The following is a 17,920-nucleotide window of genomic DNA, read 5'->3' as shown; positions in this document are numbered from 1 at the left end:
ACTGTCATCTTCTGGTTTAATACTTCTGGTATTAGAGTAATTCTGGCCTCCTAGAATGAGTCGGAAGTATTCCCTCTGCTTCTATCCTCTGGAAGAGATTGTAGAGAAATGGCTTAATTTCTTCCTTAAATGTTTGGTTAAATTCAGCAGTGACCTCATCTGGGCGTGGCATTTTCTGTTTTAAAGGTTATTAATTATTGATTCAATCGCTTTAATAGATAAAGGTCTACTCAGATTGTTTCTTCTTGTGTGACTTAAGACCTTATGGCTGGATAATGCTGCATTTTATGAATATACCACATTTGGTTTATCTACTTAATGGGTTTTGTTTCCTTTTTTGGGCTGTCATGAATAATGCAGCTGGGAACATTGGTGTATACGTTTTTGTGTGGACGTGTGTTCAGTTGTGGCTACAGATCTAAGGGTGCACTTGCTGGGTTATCTGGTAACTTGGTATTTAACCTTTTGAGGAAATGCCAAACTTTTCCAAAGTGGCTGTACCACTTATATTTCCCCCAGCACTCTGTGAGGGTTCCCATTTCCTCCCCAGTTCCTCCCCAATACCTGTTACTATGTGTCTTTTTGATGATACCTTATTTCTTGGGGAGGAAGCCATTCTAGTGGGTGTGCTGTGGTCTTTCATTGTGGTTTTGATTTGGATTTCTCCTGGTGATAGAAGGACCCTTTCTTATGTTTAGCAGACCTTTGTATGTGCAGAAATGCCCATTTAAACCCTTGGCTGACTTCTTAATTGGGTTGTCATCTTGTCATTGAGTAAGAGTTCTTTGTATATTTACCTATAACGTTCTAATTAGAAACATGGTTTTGCAAGTATTTTTTCTCCCATTCTGTAAGTTGTCTAAAGTTTTAAATTTTGATGGTGACCAAAGCTATCACTTGTACTTCTGGCGTTTGCGTCTTTAAAAAAAAAAAAAAAAGGATTGCCCAACCCAAGGCCAAGACTCAGTCCTGTTTGCTCCTAAGATTATGGTTTGTGACTTACATTTTGGGCTGTGATCCATTTTGAGTTAATTTTTGTGTATGGAGGGATGGAGGGGTCTTTGCCTGTGGACAGCATTGTCCCCGAATCTTTGTGTTAAGAAGTCAGTTCTCTCCCCATTGAATGGTCTGGGTGCCCTAGTGGAAGGAAGATCGACAGAACATAAATATGAAGGACCATTTCTAGACCCTCTGTTCTAGTCAATCAGTGTAGATGTCTGTTCTTAGACCAGCAGCACAGTCTAGATTACCACAGGAATCTTTCTTTGTAGGAGGCTTTGCAATTGGAAAATACGAGTCCTCCATACTTGTTCTTTTTCAAGACTGTCTTTCTGCCTCAGAGACCCTTGCATTCCATATGGATTTTATGATTAGCTTGTGAATTCCTGCAAAAAAAGCCCACTCGGATTATGAATAGGAATTGTGTTCAATCAATAAGTCGTATTGGGGAGTACTGGCATCTTAACAGTGTAAATTTTTTGATCCATGAACATGGGATGTCTTTCCCTTTATTTATGTGCTTAATTTTTTTCCAGCAGTGTTTATAGTTTTTACTGTACAAGTCTTGCACTAATTTTAATTTGTGAGTATTTTTTGATGCTGTTGTAAATCGAATTCATCTTTGCAGTGTTCATTGCTAGTGTATAGAAATAGAGGTGATTTTTGCATATCGATTTTGTATCCTGCAATCTTGCTGAACTCATTTGTTCTAGTAGGTTTTTAGTAGTAGTTTCTATAATACAAGATCATGTCATCTGCAAATAGAGATAGTTTTATTTTTTCCTTTCAGATGTGTATACCTTTTATTTATTTTTCTAACCTAATTGCCTAGGTTAGAATCTTCTGTATAATGTCGAATAGAAGTGGGAAGAACAGGTATCTTTGTCTTCTAATCGTCAAGGAAGAACATTCATTCTTTCACCATTAAACGTCATGTCAGCAGTGAATTTTTATGGATGTCTTTATCAGGTTGAGAACATTTCCTTCTGTTCTTGGTTTGAGTGATTTTATCATGAAAGAGTGTTGGGTTTTGTCTGTTACTTCTTCTATGTCTGTTGAGGTTGTTTGTGTGGTTTTTTGTCCTTTATTAATATGGTACCTTACATTGATTTTCTTATATGTCGAAGCAACTTTCTGTTCCTGGAATAAATTTCACTTGGTCATGGTGTATAATCTTTTTTTGTATGCTTCCCGATTACGTTCATCTCTGTTTATAAATTGTATCTTCTAAGGGACTGACCATTTAATCATTTAAATATGTTCTCCTCTAACAATTTTTATTGTAAGGTCAGTTTTGTCTGATACTTAGTGGAGCACGTTCAGCTCTTCAGTTGCTGTTAGTGTGGTTTATATCCTTTCCATCATTTGACTTTTAGTCTCTTTGTGTCTTACCCTTCTGTTTTATATCTCTAGTGCTTTGTCGGTTCTGTTCCTCCTTTACCGCCTTATTTCTTGGGGAGGGGGTAGGAGCACAGGACGCCGGGTGGAAGTCAAGGGCACGGACTCAACTCCCTGCTATGTCACCATGCGGCCTTGAGGCCTGGGCACGTGCTCCTGCTCTCTGGGCTTCTTGCCTGTCCCCACCCCAGGGCCCTCCGGAGAACACGCCACCACCCCCACCACGCACCGTTCTTGCTGCCCCACTGGCCTCGTCAAGTATTTAACCTCCAACCTTACTCATGTGGTCCCGCTTCCCTCTTCCAAGCATGTGTCCACTGTCCATCACTGCCCTGTCCACCCAGCAGTCCCGCGCCCTAGGTGTCGTCCCTGAAGTGTTGGATGGGGTCTAGGTTTTCCAATGGGGTTCTGTTGGAGGCTGCCGTGAGACACGGCCTCATTCCGTTACACCCAACAGCAGAAATCCAGCCTGTGTTTTATGGCCTGCACCCCTAATCAGCCATGAAAGCCCCCAGCTGCCTCCCTGTGCAGTGGGAAGTCTGTTAACAAAAGATTAATTAGTGGCATCGGTAAGCTTTGCCGGTGGCTCCCTCCCACGGAGTGTGTCCCCTCGCAGCCCAGCCCACTGCCCTGGCTGCCTCTGTTGGGTGATGGGGCTGGGCCTCCCAGAGGAGCCCTGGAGGGTAGGCTGCCAGCTGCCCTGGGGTCAGTAGGCCTGGGGTAGTGAAATTAGGGATCTGTTTCTGTGGGGCCGAGCAGGACAAGATAGACAGATCAGTGGGCTGTGTGCCTGTGGCGATGAAGTGTGGACAGAGGACTCCCCAGGGTGCCAAGTGGACCTTCTCAGATAGGAGGCTGCAGGTGTCCAAGTAGAGGCCCGGAGAGACATGGCGGTCCAGGGCCCAGCAGTAGTTCAGGTGCTGGTTTGAAGGGCTGGAGAACAGCGGGGCATCAGGAGAGGTTTGTGTGTAGAGGAGCCCAGCAGCTCCAGGGCCTGGATTGAGCCCTGCCCCTTGTCTCTGGGAAGGGCCGAGCTTCAGGTGTGACAGGAGGGGGCCGGGCCCCAGTGCTGCACGAGTTCTGGCAGGGCCTCTCCTCTAAAAGGGAGTGGGTGCCAGGGACCTCCCCATCTCTGAGAAGCGGCTCCAGGAAGCTGAGAGAGGCCCTGTGGGGCTCGGGGATTTCATGTGGGCTTTCCAGCTGCTTCCCTGCGGCGTCAGGCCCTCTCTGGCCTGCCCTGGCTTCTGGGATTCCCACGGGGCGTATAGGAGGCAGAGGAGAAGCTCATGTGGGGCCAAGCAGGAATCTTCATGGTCCCTGATGATGTTCTTGTGGGGGTTGGGGGGTGAGGAGGAGGGAGCAGAGTCTGGGCAGCCACGGTGGGGGGAGGGGTCAGTTCGGGATAGCAATGGGGCCAGCAGGGCCTGCCACTCAGAGGCTTGTGGCCCCGTGAGTCCTCCCCCTCCTCCTCCTCTGGGCCTCAGGTTCTCCTGGAAATGAGAAGCCTCCCTTGGAGGAGGTTGGGACCGTGGCCTTCTGCTGGCAGCCAGGGTGTCTGGGTGGGTGGGAAGTGGGGGTGCCGAGAGCCCCTGTCCATAGCCGCTGCCCTCGTCTCGCACGCAGGCACGGAGTTCGAGTACACGGACTCGGAGAGTGAGGTCAAGGTGCGGAAGCGGTCGCCTACCGGGCTGCTGCGGCCCAAGAAGGGACTAGGGGAGCCCGGGCCCTCCCTGGCCTCCCCTGCACCCAGCGCCCGGGGCCCTGGTCCCACCAGCCCCGACAAGGCCAAGCTGGCGGCAGAGAAAGGGCGCAAGACCCGCAAGCTGAGGGGCGCCAAGGAGCCCGGCTTTGAGGCGGGGCCCGAGGCCAGCGACGACGACCTGTGGACACGGCGGCGGAGCGAGCGCATCTTCCTGCATGACGCCTCGGCCGCCGCCCCAGCCCCCAGCAGCGCTGCCCCTGCTGCCACCAAGCCCAGCCGCTGCGGCAAGGGTGGCCCGCTGAGCCCCCGCAAGGACACCAGCCGTGCCAAGGACAGGAAGGACCCCAGGAAGGTAGGTGCTCCGTGCAGGGCCTGGGGGGTGGGGCGCGGCAGGAAGGGACCTGGCCTCACCCCTCCCTTACAGGGGCGGGCTCCCTCCCTTCCCGTCCCAGGGGAACACCCTCCTGTGGGAGCGAGGTGCAGGGACCCCAAAGGAGAGCACTGCTGAACCCCCCACCCCCACTTGTGATAGGGAGGCACTCGGTGTGCTTCTCGAGCAAGGGCTCCTGTACAGGTGCCCGTCTCCGGGTTGGAGTAAGGGCCGTCACTCCCGTGAGGAGCTTGAACCATAGATCAGGGTCTCTGCGGTCACGGTTATGTGCTACATGGCTGATTGTGCCGCAGACCGAGTCTGACTCTGTCGGTCCTCCTGTGGCGTGTGGCTCCCCCCGACCGCCCGTGGGATTCTTCCTGAATTGTCTGCCTGGCCTCCCCAGCCGGAGGATGCTTCCTTTCTGAGCTCTCTAGGACAGGGTTATGGCCCATGTGTGTGGTTGCATTCAGGCCTAGCAGCTGGCAGCTCGGCAGTGGCCTCTGACTCCGGCCTCCCCATCCCCAACCCCGATGGAGGGTGATCTCTCGGATAACGGTGACATTCTACAAGATGTCATGTTGAGGGATGAGACTTGGCACTGATTTCCTGTAACGGGCCGGGGAGGCAGGTGCAGTGTTCTTGGATCCTTGGCGGTGATTGTACTCAGAGGCCTGAGCCCCTTCAGCCTTCCCCAGGCCTTGGAGGGAAGGTGCTGGATACTACAACGTGCTCGTGGTGGTCTCACCAGATGGTCCGCCGTAGGGCTCAGGTGGCCTCTCACCCCTTTACCACTTTGTACGTCCTTTACCAGCAAAGGGAAACTGCTGTCCGCTCACGACCCTTCTAGCACACACTCCCTGGAGCTGGCGGAGGGCCGTGTCCCACAGGACGGCCCCTCAGCTCAGCCCCGCTTCTCACGCCCGTCCCGGGCTTCAGCTTGGCTCCGAGCTTCTGGCGGCAGCACTGGCTGTGTAGCGGGGGTTTCCTGGACCCGCAGCTCAGGGTCGATGATTCCCCAGAGAGATGCCCAAAACCCGGGGGGCGCTTTCCTTACTGTGACGGTTGATCAGGAGGCATACAGTGCAGCCACAGATGGGAGAGAGGCCAGGGGCAGGGGCAGAGGCGCTTCCTGCCCTCTGCAGGTACTCCCAACCCAGAAGCTCCCTGAACCCCTCAAGTAGGGTTTATTTGGGGACTTATTTGGCAGGATTATTAACTCAGTCTCTGGACCCTCTCCCCTCTCCCCTCTGCGGTGGATGTGGGGGTTGTGGGTTGAACTCAGAGTTCCTGGCTCCTCCACCTGGCTTGGTGTTGCTGGCAACTGGCGCCCATCCCAAGGCTAGCGGGGGGCTAACCCGCAGTCTTCTTATCAGGACAAAAGGTGCTCCGATGATCCTTGGGACGTCCCAAGGGGCTTAGGAGCCCTGGATCAGGAGCCAGGGGCAGAGACCAAGTTTGTATTTCTTCCCATCTTCGCGTATCACGAGACCTTGTGAAACAGGTTATACGTATTAACTGGACTTCACAGGTGGCTTTGCTTTTCGCCAAGGTCATGGCTGCTAATGATCACCCAGGCTGAGCTTTGAATACCCCCTGGGCCACACTGGCCCCTGGGTCCTTGGCCAGGACGTGGCACCCTGTGTTGGGGAGGAGCGCAGGGGCTCACTGAGCCCAGCCTTCTGATGGCACAGTGAAGGCCTGGAACAGAGCAGGCGAACTGTTGACCAAAGGAGGACAGAGATGCCCCTGGAACCCCCCCCCCCCAGGACCAGCCAGTGCTCGTAGTTTTGGGAGATACGCTTCCATATCCTTCTGAGACTTGTACATTGCTATTTGCCATCAGCCTTTATTTTACCCTTCTTAAAAGCATTTTTATTTATTTATTTTGCGGGGGAGGGGCAGAGAGGGAATCCCAAGCAGACTCCCTGCTGAGCACAGAGCCCGACTTGGGGCTCGAACTCAGGACCCTGAGATCACAACCTGAGCCCAAACCAAGATTCGGATGGATGTTCAATTGACCAGTCACCCCGGTTCCCCGGGAGTTCTTTTCTTACTTAAAAAAAAAGAAGGTTCCCAGGAAAGGGCTTTCTGGCCAGCGGGAAATAAACCGTTGTCAGTGTTGTCTGATTAGAACTGTGGTGTGGAGGTCGCAGGAAAGGAAGAAAGTACAAGTCCACCCAGAGCCCGTCTTGCTGTCCGCCCCCCCAATGCCCCCACACGCACAGCTGCAGAGATGGTCACCTTGGGGTGAGCTACTTACAACAGATGTTTGGGGGAAAAGTCAACAGAACCACATTACAGACGGTCCTTCGATCCCCAGGATGCCTTCCGATTTCCGAAATGTGAACGGTGAAGGCGTGCATCCGAAACAAGAAAATGTAATTCTGTCTCATCCCCCTGCAAGTGGGGAGCCACACCGAATACTTTCTGTCCCTGTACCGACATCTGCTCTGTCCCTTAGAATGCCATGTGCTGTGGATGTCACTTGTCTATTGGGAAGCCATAACGTCTGCAGTGGTCTTTTTAGTATTCGCTCGGGATTTTCTCTTTATGTTTCTTCATTTCCCACATCCTCTGGTCCATGATCTTGGTTGGTTGTTTCAGGAATGTGTCTTTTAAAAAGGTGATCCCCCATTGTGCCCAATCCTGCCGCCTGCCCATCTCCCCTGGGTCGTGCAGGCCCTTAGCCTGAGCTGGCTCCTAGCATCAAGTACCCCCACATTGTTCTTTCCACCGTCACCGCTGGCCTAAAAGCTTGTAACTGGATCTGTGATGCGCCAGTGTTTCCCTAAGGTCCCGGGACAGCCCGGTGCTGGTGCCTGATGCCTGAAGCCGGCGGGTGTGCTCTCGGTGCTCTGAGACCGGTTTCCACACCGTGGGCACGGGTGGTGGGGGGCGGAGGGGCAGCTCATCCCGCTCCCCATCCCTGGGGGGGGCTTGGAGTGTGTTGGACTTGGCTCTCCCCTCACTGCTGGGGTGCCCCAGAGGTAGTTGGAAGGGTTTTGCCTGCTCCTTCTGGCACGTGCCTGTGGAACTCACCTGTATTGTCCTGTTTTTGTGGCATCCCTTGGAAGTGGATACCCCTGTGCCTCCATCCGCTGCAGGGGGTTAAATGACCTGCACCCCGCCCCCGCTCAACACACACGCACATACACACACATCATGTCACGAGCAGCGGCTGACGTGACGCAGTCTCCGTGTTTATCAGATAAACTTTGGGGAGGAGGAGTTGTAAGGCAGGACTTTTGGTAAATTCCCCTCTGTGTTTAAAAAAAGAAGAAGAACACCATGTGTGTGCAGATGTGTCTGCATAGCCTGTGTGTTTACGTGGTTGTACGAGCTGGTGGAAGGTTCTGGAAGGATGCGCCAGGCAGCCACTGGTGATTCTAATTAGTGCTGTGGAGTTGGTGGGCTGCACTGGAGAGGAAGTTACACTTACATGCACTTGGGTACTTTTTTTTTTCTTTTTACAGTAAGTAACTTATAGTAGTAATAAAACAATTAGGATTAAGAAAAAACACGCTTGTGGGAAGGAGAGGAGGTGTTTTTTTCCTCTCCCTGGAGGGTGAGTGGCGGGGGTGGGCGGCCTCTGATGGCACCTGTGATGCTTCCTCACCCAGAAGAAGAAGGGGAAGGAGGCTGGCTCAGGGGCTGCGCTGCCCCCACCCCGTGTTCCCGCCCTGCCCCCCGACGCCCGGGCTCCCCACACCGGCTCCCCGGCCGCTGCCAAGAGGAGCAAGGCCAAGGCCAAAGGGAAGGAGGTGAAGAAGGAGGTAAGGCCTGCTGTGCCCAAGAATGAGGTCCCCATGGGCCCCTGCAGACAGGGGTGAGCCCGGGTGTGCCCAGCCCCTGTGCCCTCCAGTCCCTGGCTGGGCTGTTCATCCTCAGACCCACTGTGTCTGAAGGTGTTGCAGCAGCACTTGTGGGCTTGACCATCCGACCGACGTGTGGCCCCAATTTGCCCTCCCTTGGGCTTGTGGGCTGAGGCCAGCTGGACCCCTGCTGCACCTGTGGCAGGTGTCCCTGCTGCACCTGTGGCAGGTGTCCCTGCTGCCGGACGTGTGACCCTGGGTGTCTAGGGAGGGTCCTAAGCAGCAGAGCTTGGGATGGTGCGCCCTCAGGCACTGGCCTGCTGTGCTCTGTCCCCAGAATCGGGGGAAGGGAGGAGCTGTGAGCAAGCTGATGGAGAGCATGGCTGCCGAGGAGGACTTCGAGCCCAACCAGGACTCCAGCTTCTCCGAGGATGAGCACCTGCCCCGCGGCGGGGCCGTGGAGCGGCCGCTAACTCCGGGTGAGTACCGCAAGGCCGTGGGGGCTCTAGCCGGCAGTGGCGGCCCCAGGAGGGTACCTGGGGAGATGGGGGGCTGGGGGCCTGGTGTCCATGGTGAACCGAGAGAGGCCAGCTGGACTCTGGTTTGGTGAGCTCACGGGGTGGGGGGGAGGCACGGGGTCGGGGGCCGCAGAGGCCGATGGCTGAGTCTCGCAGGCCACAGGGAGAGTGTGGTCTTTGCCCTGTGGAAACAAGACCCTGTCAGTTTGTCTAAGTCCGTGTGGCCGGAGCGGTTTGGAAAGTGCTTCCTGACTGCTTTGTCGTGGATGGATTTGGGGGGGTCCAGAGGGGGGACTGGGAGTCTGGGTGGGAGGCCCCGTGAGGATCCCGGTGAGCAGCGGTGGGCTGCAGCGCAGTGGGGCAGCACGGACGGAGGCGGGGTGGTTTGAGGGAGATGGGGTGGGGTTGGGCACGTTGTGGGGCGGCGTGTGAACGGGTGAGAAGGGGTGCGGACGGGTAGTTGTAGGCGCGGAGGGGGCAGGGGCAGTCCTGTGCTGTGCTCTGCTGGCTGGAGTGTGAGGAGCCCGGAGGATGTCCCCGGGAAGCGACGTACGCCTGGCACGTGGCCCCCGGGGTCTGGGGCTCGGAGGGGTGGCGGAGGATGTGAGTTGGGTGGGGCAGCTGGGAGCAAGAGGAGGAGCAGGGCTGTGGGCCTTCCGCCCAGCCGGAGTCAGCTGTGGTGTGTGACAGCCTCTCAGTGGTGGATGGCGGGAGGTGTCCGCCCTCCCCTGTCTGCGGGCCAGCTGGGCTCCGTTCCAGCAGCAGGAGGGCTCAAGGGACTGCTCGGCACGATGGCTGTGCTGCCAGAGGCTCCCGAGGGCAAGTGGGAGCTCCTCCCTTGTGCCACTGGCCAGAGGAAGTCACGTGGTCACGCTGGGCATGGAGGGGTGGGCAGTCCACGCGCCCACGGTGAGGCTGTGGCGTGGGTGCAGGTGGCGATGGCCAGGTGGGTGGGCCATTCTGTGTGGCCCGGTGACCTGTGCGGGCTTGTCTAGCCTGATCGCAGCCGGGTGGAGCCAGGCTCAGGGTCCCATGGGGCAGGAGAGTGGGCCTGAATGTCGGAAGCAGTGTGACCCAGCCTGGAGGAGGAAAACTGAGGTGCATCTGGATTTGGGGTGCCAGGAGCAGGTGGCCTTCAAGCCGAAGGGCAGAGGCAGCTTCAGGATGAGAACAGGCTCAGAGGTGGTTCAAGGGGCCAGTGAGGGCTGACAGCCTTGCTGGCAAGTTTGGAGTTTGGCTTCTGCCGGGACCAGTTACATTCTCAGTGGAATGTCCTGGACGTTTGGCTGAAGGGGTAGCCAGCCCATCAGGGGTACAATGACCTGGAGCTTCTCGCCCAGGTCCCAGCAGCCGTGGTCTCTAGGGTAGAGGAGGGCCAGCACGAGCAGGCTGTCACGCCTGGTTCCTCCCTGCTTGGAAGCTTTCCAGAGGCCTGGGTCAGGACAGGAGAGGCTGCTCATGGCTCTGCCGTGTGTCTCTGCACAAGGCCTGTCCGGCACACGGGTGGGCACACGCATGTACACACACAGCCTGCAGGGGTGGGGGATTGGGAGCTTGGGGCAGGGAGAGTGGGTCTCCGGCTGCCCCCCCGGCTCCAGCCCTGCCTCGCCACTGCCCCCCTGCAGCCCCGCGCTCCTGCGTCATCGACAAGGACGAGCTGAAGGACGGCCTGCGCGTGCTCATCCCCATGGACGACAAGCTGCTGTACGCGGGCCACGTGCAGACGGTGCACTCTCCCGACATGTGAGTGGGGCCCCAGGGGGCTGCGTGGGTCGCGGCGCTGGGCTCAGGGCCTGAGGACCCTCCGCTGGTCCCATGTCCAGGGTGCCGGGCCCCTGGGGGCAGGCGGCTTTGCTTCTCGGAGCTGGGTGAACGGCCCCGGAAGCCCCCGGGATGTGCCGGCCTCTCTTGGACCCGGAACCCCTTTCCATCCAGGGGAGGAAACAGACCCAGGAGGGGAAAGACTTGCCCTAGGTTTATACAGGGTGTCTACAGCCCCCCAGGCTCCAGTGTCCCACCTGGGAGGTCTGGGAGGCAGAGCTGGCGCTTGGGGGAGGGCAGGAGGGTCCACGGGGTCCGTCCTATCAGCGCGCCCGTGCTGTGGCCTTGCAGATACCGTGTGGTGGTGGAGGGTGAACGTGGGAACCGGCCCCACATCTACTGTTTGGAGCAGCTGCTGCAGGAGGCGGTGAGGGCCGGGCTGGCGACCGCCGGTGGGGTGGGTGGGGGCTGGGGCCGTTCCTGGTCGACCCGGTGCTCAGTCCCTGGTTTTTCCAGATCAACGATGTGAGGCCGGCCTCCACCCGCTTCCTGCCGCAGGGGACCAGGATCGCGGCTTACTGGAGCCAGCAGTACCGCTGCCTGTACCCGGGCACCGTGGTCCGAGGTGGGTCCCCCGGTGTCTTCCCGGTGTCCCCTGTTCCCCCATTCGGTCGGGCCTCAACCCCAGTGGGCACAGATGCGAGTGACTTACCAGGCCTCTGGGCTGGCCACAGCCTCAGGCCCTCGGGCCCTCTGGCTTCACATCAGCCCCTCGGGGGTCCTGCCATCGAGGGAGCCCTCTTGATTCCTGATCCCCATTTAAGTCCTGGGATGGAGCTCGGGTCACACGGGTGTCACTGACTGCCGCGGGTCTTACCCGGAACACTCATGAGCAACATTAGCTTTCTGATTCCACATGTGGACTGACAAGAGGGGATCGTGGCCCCCCGGACAGTTGGGGTGCTGTTAGCAGAGTAAGAGATTGGGGAGCTAGACTGATGAAAGTAATAGGAGCTGAACAGCACGCCCCGTAGCCATCGCAGACCCTACACACTTCCGGGAGATGGGGGTGTGGATGTCCATTACCTTACCAAAAACACTACCCCCGACCCGCTGCCCAGAACAGGACAGCCCGCGGCCATCTAGCTTCCGTGTAGACACGGGATGGTGTGGGAGTGCTAGGCAGGAGGTCTCAGTGGTCACGGTTCATCGTGATTCAGCTCCCCCGGAGTTTTCTGTGCCCTGGGCCACGGTGGGGTCACTCTAGGGACTCCCCAGTCATCCCTCTGAGAATTGGATTTCTCCTGGAGAGTCTCTGCGTAGCTTTCTGAGAAAGCCTGTGGGAGGTAAATCCTTCCACTAGGTGCGCACCTGATCGCCGTTCAGTCTGTGCTTCGATATATGGCTGAGCTGGGCATCAGGCCTGGGTTGGAAATGATTTTCTGCCCCCGCCTCAGGGGCACCAGGCCATTGTCACCCGGCTTCCGATGTCTGAGAAGTTCAGTGCCGTGATTACTGCCAGGGCTTTGTAGGAGGCTTGCTTTTGCTCTCTGGAAACTGTTAGGATGTTGTCAGTATTCCTGGAGCTGGAAGAGAGAGAGAGAGTGAGAGTGAGAGTGAGTGTGTGTGTGTGTGTGTGTGTGTGCGCGCGCGCGTGCATTGCTGGAGACTTGGGGGCGGAGGGCTCCGTGAAGCAGATGTCCTCTGTCCCCAGCCGCCGGCGCTGCCCCCGTGAGCCGGTCCCTGGGACGTGCACTCCCGAGCTGGGCCGCTGGTGGCACTTCTAGCTTTTTCTTTTTGGTTGTCTGTTTCTTCCCCTGTTTGTTCCGCTTCCCGGGGAGGACCCTCCGCTAACCGCGCTCTTCTGGCCCTTCTGATCTCTTGAGTTTCTAAAATTCCTGCTGTCATGGGAGGAATTCCCAAGAGATTTTTATTTTCTGAATCAATCCTTCCCTCTCCTCATCTCTTCTTTCCTTTTTGAACGTTTGTGTCCTGTCTTCATGGTTTTTTAAAAAAATTATTTTGTTTCATATCTTGTTGCTTGTATCCATGTTACCGTTTTTTTAAACTTCCCCGAGAATCTACGGTTTCCCTGTGGGGCTTCTCCAGCTTCCTGGTCTCCTGAGCCCCTCTTCCTCCCTCGTAGGGGCTCCTGTGCTCGCTCTTTGGCCTCCCCTTTGACCTCTCTGGTCCATATCTGCCTCTCCTGGGAGGCTGTCCTTTTGGCCCTGCTGGTCCCTAGGAAGCAGATCGGAAACTGTGTGTGGACAGACCTGTGTTGTGGGGACCCCAGGTCTCAGCAGCCGGGGTGCACCAGCTGCAGGCCGGCACCCTGCCCACGGCCCTGTCCTTGGGGTCTGGCGGGGCTTTTGCATGTGGGAGCAGCTCTGCTGTGCCCTAGGCGTACATTCTTAGCCTGTCCGGTATTGTGGTCCCCTGACCCTGGGCTCCTGCTGGGACCACGTGCCCTGAAGCTCACATTCTGCACCACTGAAGACCTGTACTCGCACAGGTCAAGCCCAGGGCCGCTCACGGGCTGGTGTCTGCTCCCCCTGTGCCCCTCAGAGAGCAGGTCCATGGGCCTTCCTCACTCTGCCCCTCTGCCAACAGGCTTGCTCGGCCTCGAGGATGACGGGGATTTGATCACCGTCGAGTTTGATGATGGGGACACGGGGAGGATCCCCCTCTCCCACATCCGTCTCCTGCCTCCCGACTATAAGATCCAGTGTGAGTGCCGGCTCTGCTGCCCAGGGATGGGGCGGGGGTGACCCTCACGTCCACACCTGGCTCCCCGCTGAGCCCGACTCTGGGCTCTGGCCACGTTCGGACCATTCACACCCTTAGGGTGGCCGTGGCAGGAGCCGTGGGTCAGGCTCCCCAAGTTAGCATCAGGAAGGGGCTCCTCGGGCTCCCCAGCCCAGTTACTGGTACCGGATGTTCCATGCTCCCGGTGTCCACGAGAGCATGGAATTCCTGCCTCGGCCCTGTGTGTGATACGAAGCTCGGGTTCCCTGGCCGGACTCCCTGACTTCTAGGGCTCAGTGGTTTTGAGCTTCCTCCGTGTTTTTGACGGGGCAGTCTTGGCTCAGCTGCACCCACGCTGTTCATTGAGGAGCCCCATGGAGCTTCCTGTGCGTGCAGACACCTGACTGCACCCCTGCAGACGGGGCCGCTCTCCCCAGCCATGCAGCCCCTGCAGGCAGGCCACGTGGGATCAGCCACGGGGTCGTCCAGCCCCTGTCCCCCACGACAGACAATACTTTGGTGGCCAGGAGAGCAGAGACCTGGGCCTGAGCCCCCGTCTGTGTGCCCTGCAGGTGCGGAGCCCTCCCCAGCTCTCCTGGTGCCAAGTGCCAAGCGCCGCAGCCGGAAGACCAGCAAAGACACTGGGGACAGCAAAGATGGTGGCACCCTGGGGACGGAGGAGCCCGGCGCCAAGGCACGAGGGCGTGGGCGGAAACCCAGCACCAAAGCCAAGAGTGGTATGTCAGTCCCAGCTCAGACTTGGCCGAGGCCCAGGGGCAGGTGTGGGAACGGGTGGGCACGGGCCACACGCCTCTGTGGGGACTTGGTCTCGGGGTACTTGGACTGTGTGACAGATTGGGAGACTGAGGCCCTGGGAGGCATGCTGGTCTGTTGGGAGCAGAGTGGAGGTTCAGTCAGGTGGTTCACTCCAGCATCCGGGGACAAGTGCTTGGAGCCAAGACAGCTGGGGACCACATTGGGGTCACCACCTATAGGATGACAGTGATTGTGGAGCCCAGACTGGGCGCTGCTTGGGGGCACACAGGGCTGGGCTTGAAACAGGGCTTTCTGGTTCGGGAAGCCCCTGGCCCCAGCCTCACAGAAGCTTTTTTCTTCTCTCTTCTAGATAGAGCTGCTGTCCCGGAGGAGGGGGGCCCAACAGAGGAGGTCCCCAGTACCCCGTTGGCCCTGGAGCCCCTCAGCACCCTGAGTTCCAAGAAGAGCCCCCCAGAATCTGCGGACAAGCGGGCCAAAGCCCCCAAGGCCCGCCCAGCGCCCGCCCAGCCCAGCCCGGCACCATCCACCTTCACCAGCTGTCCGGCTCCCGAGCCCTTCGGGGAGCTGCCGGCCCCCACCACGGTCCTGGCCCCTGCGCCCCTCGTCGCCATGCCCATCACCATGCCCGCCACCCGGCCCAAGCCCAAGAAAGCCCGGGCTGCTGAGGAGGCGGCCCCCAAGGGCCCCCGGAGGCCCGGGGAGGAGGCCGAGCTGCTTGTCAAGCTGGACCACGAGGGCGTGACGTCGCCCAAAAGCAAGAAGGCCAAAGAGGCCCTGCTGCTGCGAGAGGACACGGGGGCGGGGGCCTGGCAGGAGCCCAAGGGCCTCCTGACCCTGGGCGGCTACCCCTCGGCCGCGGGCGGCGGCGAGCCCAAGGCTGCCCGGCCCAAGGCCGCGGACGGCGAGCTGGCCCAGGAGCCCGGGGCCGGGCTCGAGTTCGAGAGCTCGGGCCACCCCGAGAGCCCGGACAAGGGCCAGGCGGAGCAGGACGGGGCCGAGGAGTCGGAGAGCGGCGGCAGCAGCAGCGACAGCGGCGGCGGCAGCAGCAGCAGCTCCGAGACCGAGGGGGAGGATGAGGCCCAGGGCGGCGGCGGTCGGAACCGCAGCGCCTCCAGCTCCCGGGCGTCCTCGTCGTCGTCCTCCTCGTCCTCGTCGTCGTCCTCCTCGTCCTCCTCGTCCTCGTCGTCGTCGTCCTCGTCGTCGTCGTCGTCGTCGTCCTCGTCGTCGTCCTCGTCGTCGTCGTCCTCGTCGTCCTCGTCGTCCTCGTCGTCCTCGTCGTCCTCGTCGTCCACCACCGACGACTCCTCCTGCAGCTCCGACGACGAGGCGGCGCCCGCCCCCGCCGCCGGCCCGTCCGCCGCCCCGGCTCTCCCCAGCAAGACGCCCAAGCCGGCGGGCAAGGGGCACTCCTCGGCCCACTCCCCGGGCAAGAAGGCGCCCGCGCCCCCGCCCCAGGCGCCCCCGCCCCAGCCCCCGCAGCCCCTGCCGGCCAAGGCTCAGGCCGGGGCGGGGGCCAAGAGCCGACCCAAGAAGAGGGAGGGCGTCCACCTCCCGACCACCAAGGAGCTGGCCAAGCGGCAGCGCCTGCCGTCCGTGGAGAACCGGCCCAAGATCGCCGCCTTCCTGCCTGCCCGGCAGCTCTGGAAGTGGTTCGGCAAGCCCACCCAGGTACCTGAGGGCCGGGCGGGGGGGGGGGGGGGAAGGCCGGGGGGGGGGGGGAGGGGGTGTCTGCCGCCGTGGGCCCCGCCTCCCATCTCCTCCGGTCTGCTGAGACCTGGGGCGGGGCCGGGGTGGGGTTGGGATGAGCCGTGCGAGGCGATCCCATGTTGTGCTCGTGGCCCCCGGATCTGGTGTCCAAAGCCACGTCCTCCCCACCCACCCCCAGCAGTGCTGCGTGTGATGTGGGGCCCAGACCTGCCCTTCTGCGGAACACAGGCCAGGAAGCAGGCAGGGATGGGCGCCCAGGGCGGGCATCCAGGCACCATGCAGAGGGGCTCTCAGAACCCCACAGACTCTCGGTGTGGGCTTCGTGCTTAGCTGTCCTCGGGGGGTGGGGGGCATGTGACCCCAGCAGGAGGCGCAGCTTTCGCTGTGGGGGCTCATCGGGTGCCCGCCCACCTGTGATCGAAGGGAGCAGGTGCTGGCTGCCCAGGTCTAGGGTCACTTGGCCTTGTCGTAGATGCCCCCCGGGGGGGGGGAGCCTAGTGGCCGGAGGAGGGAGGGAGTGGCCACAGGTGGCGGGAAGCCTGGGGGCTGCCAGAGACAGGTTGGGGTAGGAACCGTAGCTGCCCACTTCAGCTCGAATTTATTTTCAGCCTTGAGCGGAGAAGAAATTCAGCGGTGTTGAGGACATATATAGGGTTCAGTGACAAGGCACTGAGAAAGTCTGTTCCCACTGGGGTCCAAGGAATTAAAAGTAGGAAAAGGGCATGCCGCAGCAGGTTGGAAATGAGCCGGTCTCCGCTGTTCAGGCAAACTGGCCGAGTCCCCTGGCTGAGGGAGTTTCAGATCTGAGTTTGGGATCGCGCTGCTTCCGTGGGGAGGCTTAGCTTTGCTGAGGTCTGATCCGTGGGGGGATGGTTGCCCCAGAGCTCCTTGGGGCTGTGGTGGGTTTTGGCGTTTTGGTGTGTTCCGTCTTGGACCCGCATGTCTGTCTCTGTGCCAGTCTATGAAGTGTTTGTTGAGTGACTAAGAGAAACCCAGCACGCTCTGGGGGCCTGGCTGATGTGTGCCTTGTGCTGGATCATGCGGGCCCAGGGCTGACCTTAGTCAGGAATGTCCCCGGGGTGTGGATGTGGTCCAGGACAGCACCTGATCAGGCCACCTGGGCGGCCGACTCCCAGCCCCACGCTGCCTGTGGGGGTGTAAGAACGGGGCTGTGTAGCCGGTGACCTGAAAGCGGTCACAGGGTTCACAGTGTGACCGCTGTGGGGGTGGGATGCTGCTAGAGCTGGAAGCCTGCCCTGTCCCCTTGATGGGGCTCACTGTCCTTCTCTGGGCATGGCTGCACGAGCCTCCTGGACAGTGGGTACGGGGTTTGCGGGCCCTCCCAGGCGCCCGTGCCAGCACCGCTCCGGAACAGGGAACAGAAGCCCCTCCTAGCGGTGCGTTGATCACGTCAGGTGCTCCGTGTGCAGAGGGGTGAGGAAGGCTCCCCAGCTAGAGCGAGCAGGGGGTCGGCTCCCTCCCAGCCTGCCCCCCCCCCCCCGCAGGGCGCCCCAAGCTCAGGGAACGGGGGCGGGCCGGCCAGGGCCCCCTGACCCACAGCGTGTCCCGCAGCGCCGTGGCATGAAGGGCAAGGCCCGCAAGCTCTTCTACAAGGCCATCGTGCGTGGCAAGGAGATGATCCGCATCGGGGACTGCGCCGTGTTCCTGTCCGCCGGCCGCCCCAACCTGCCGTACATCGGCCGCATCCAGAGCATGTGGGAGTCGTGGGGCAGCAACATGGTGGTCCGCGTCAAGTGGTTCTACCACCCCGAGGAGACCAGCCCGGGCAAGCGCCTCCACGAGGGCCAGGTGAGGCGGGGGGGCTGAGCAGCCCAGAGGTGGGGGCCAGGGGTCTGGGCTGTGGGGTCGGGCAGGGCTGCGCAGGGCTCACAGCCTCCCTCTGTCCGTCCCACACGCAGCACTGGGACCAGAAGTCCGGCCGCAGCCTCCCTGCTGCCCTGCGGGCCTCCAGCCAGAGGAAGGACTTCATGGAGGTAGGGACTCGGGGTGGAGGCCAAGCCCCACAGGCTCTCCACACCCAGCATGGACGGGGTGCATCCGGGCCCCCAGCCCCAGCCCTGTGTCTGGCTCGGTGCTGTCGCTGCGCTGTCTCCCTGCACTTTGGGGC

At 59.5% G+C, this 17,920-nt stretch overlaps 1 protein-coding gene across 7 annotated transcripts in view; it reads left to right on the top strand.

The window, feature by feature from the left end:
* The window catches only part of TNRC18 (trinucleotide repeat containing 18), an 83,741-nt gene that overhangs the window by 64,041 nt on the left and 1,780 nt on the right, over positions 1 to 17,920 (top strand). For all 7 annotated transcript variants that reach the window (XM_059155095.1, XM_059155094.1, XM_059155090.1 and 4 more), the window contains 11 exons: positions 4,021 to 4,451; positions 8,093 to 8,245; positions 8,622 to 8,763; positions 10,428 to 10,545; positions 10,915 to 10,990; positions 11,080 to 11,188; positions 13,174 to 13,290; positions 13,881 to 14,045; positions 14,435 to 15,753; positions 17,365 to 17,601; positions 17,712 to 17,786. In XM_059155095.1, coding sequence (XP_059011078.1) covers positions 4,021 to 4,451; positions 8,093 to 8,245; positions 8,622 to 8,763; positions 10,428 to 10,545; positions 10,915 to 10,990; positions 11,080 to 11,188; positions 13,174 to 13,290; positions 13,881 to 14,045; positions 14,435 to 15,753; positions 17,365 to 17,601; positions 17,712 to 17,786 — 2,942 coding nt within the window. The remainder of the gene's footprint in view (positions 1 to 4,020; positions 4,452 to 8,092; positions 8,246 to 8,621; positions 8,764 to 10,427; positions 10,546 to 10,914; positions 10,991 to 11,079; positions 11,189 to 13,173; positions 13,291 to 13,880; positions 14,046 to 14,434; positions 15,754 to 17,364; positions 17,602 to 17,711; positions 17,787 to 17,920) is intronic.

The sequence above is a fragment of the Mustela lutreola genome, chromosome 17 (genome assembly GCF_030435805.1).
Source record: "Mustela lutreola isolate mMusLut2 chromosome 17, mMusLut2.pri, whole genome shotgun sequence".
Lineage (NCBI taxonomy): Eukaryota > Metazoa > Chordata > Mammalia > Carnivora > Mustelidae > Mustela > Mustela lutreola.
This window is presented reverse-complemented; position numbering and strand designations above follow the sequence as displayed.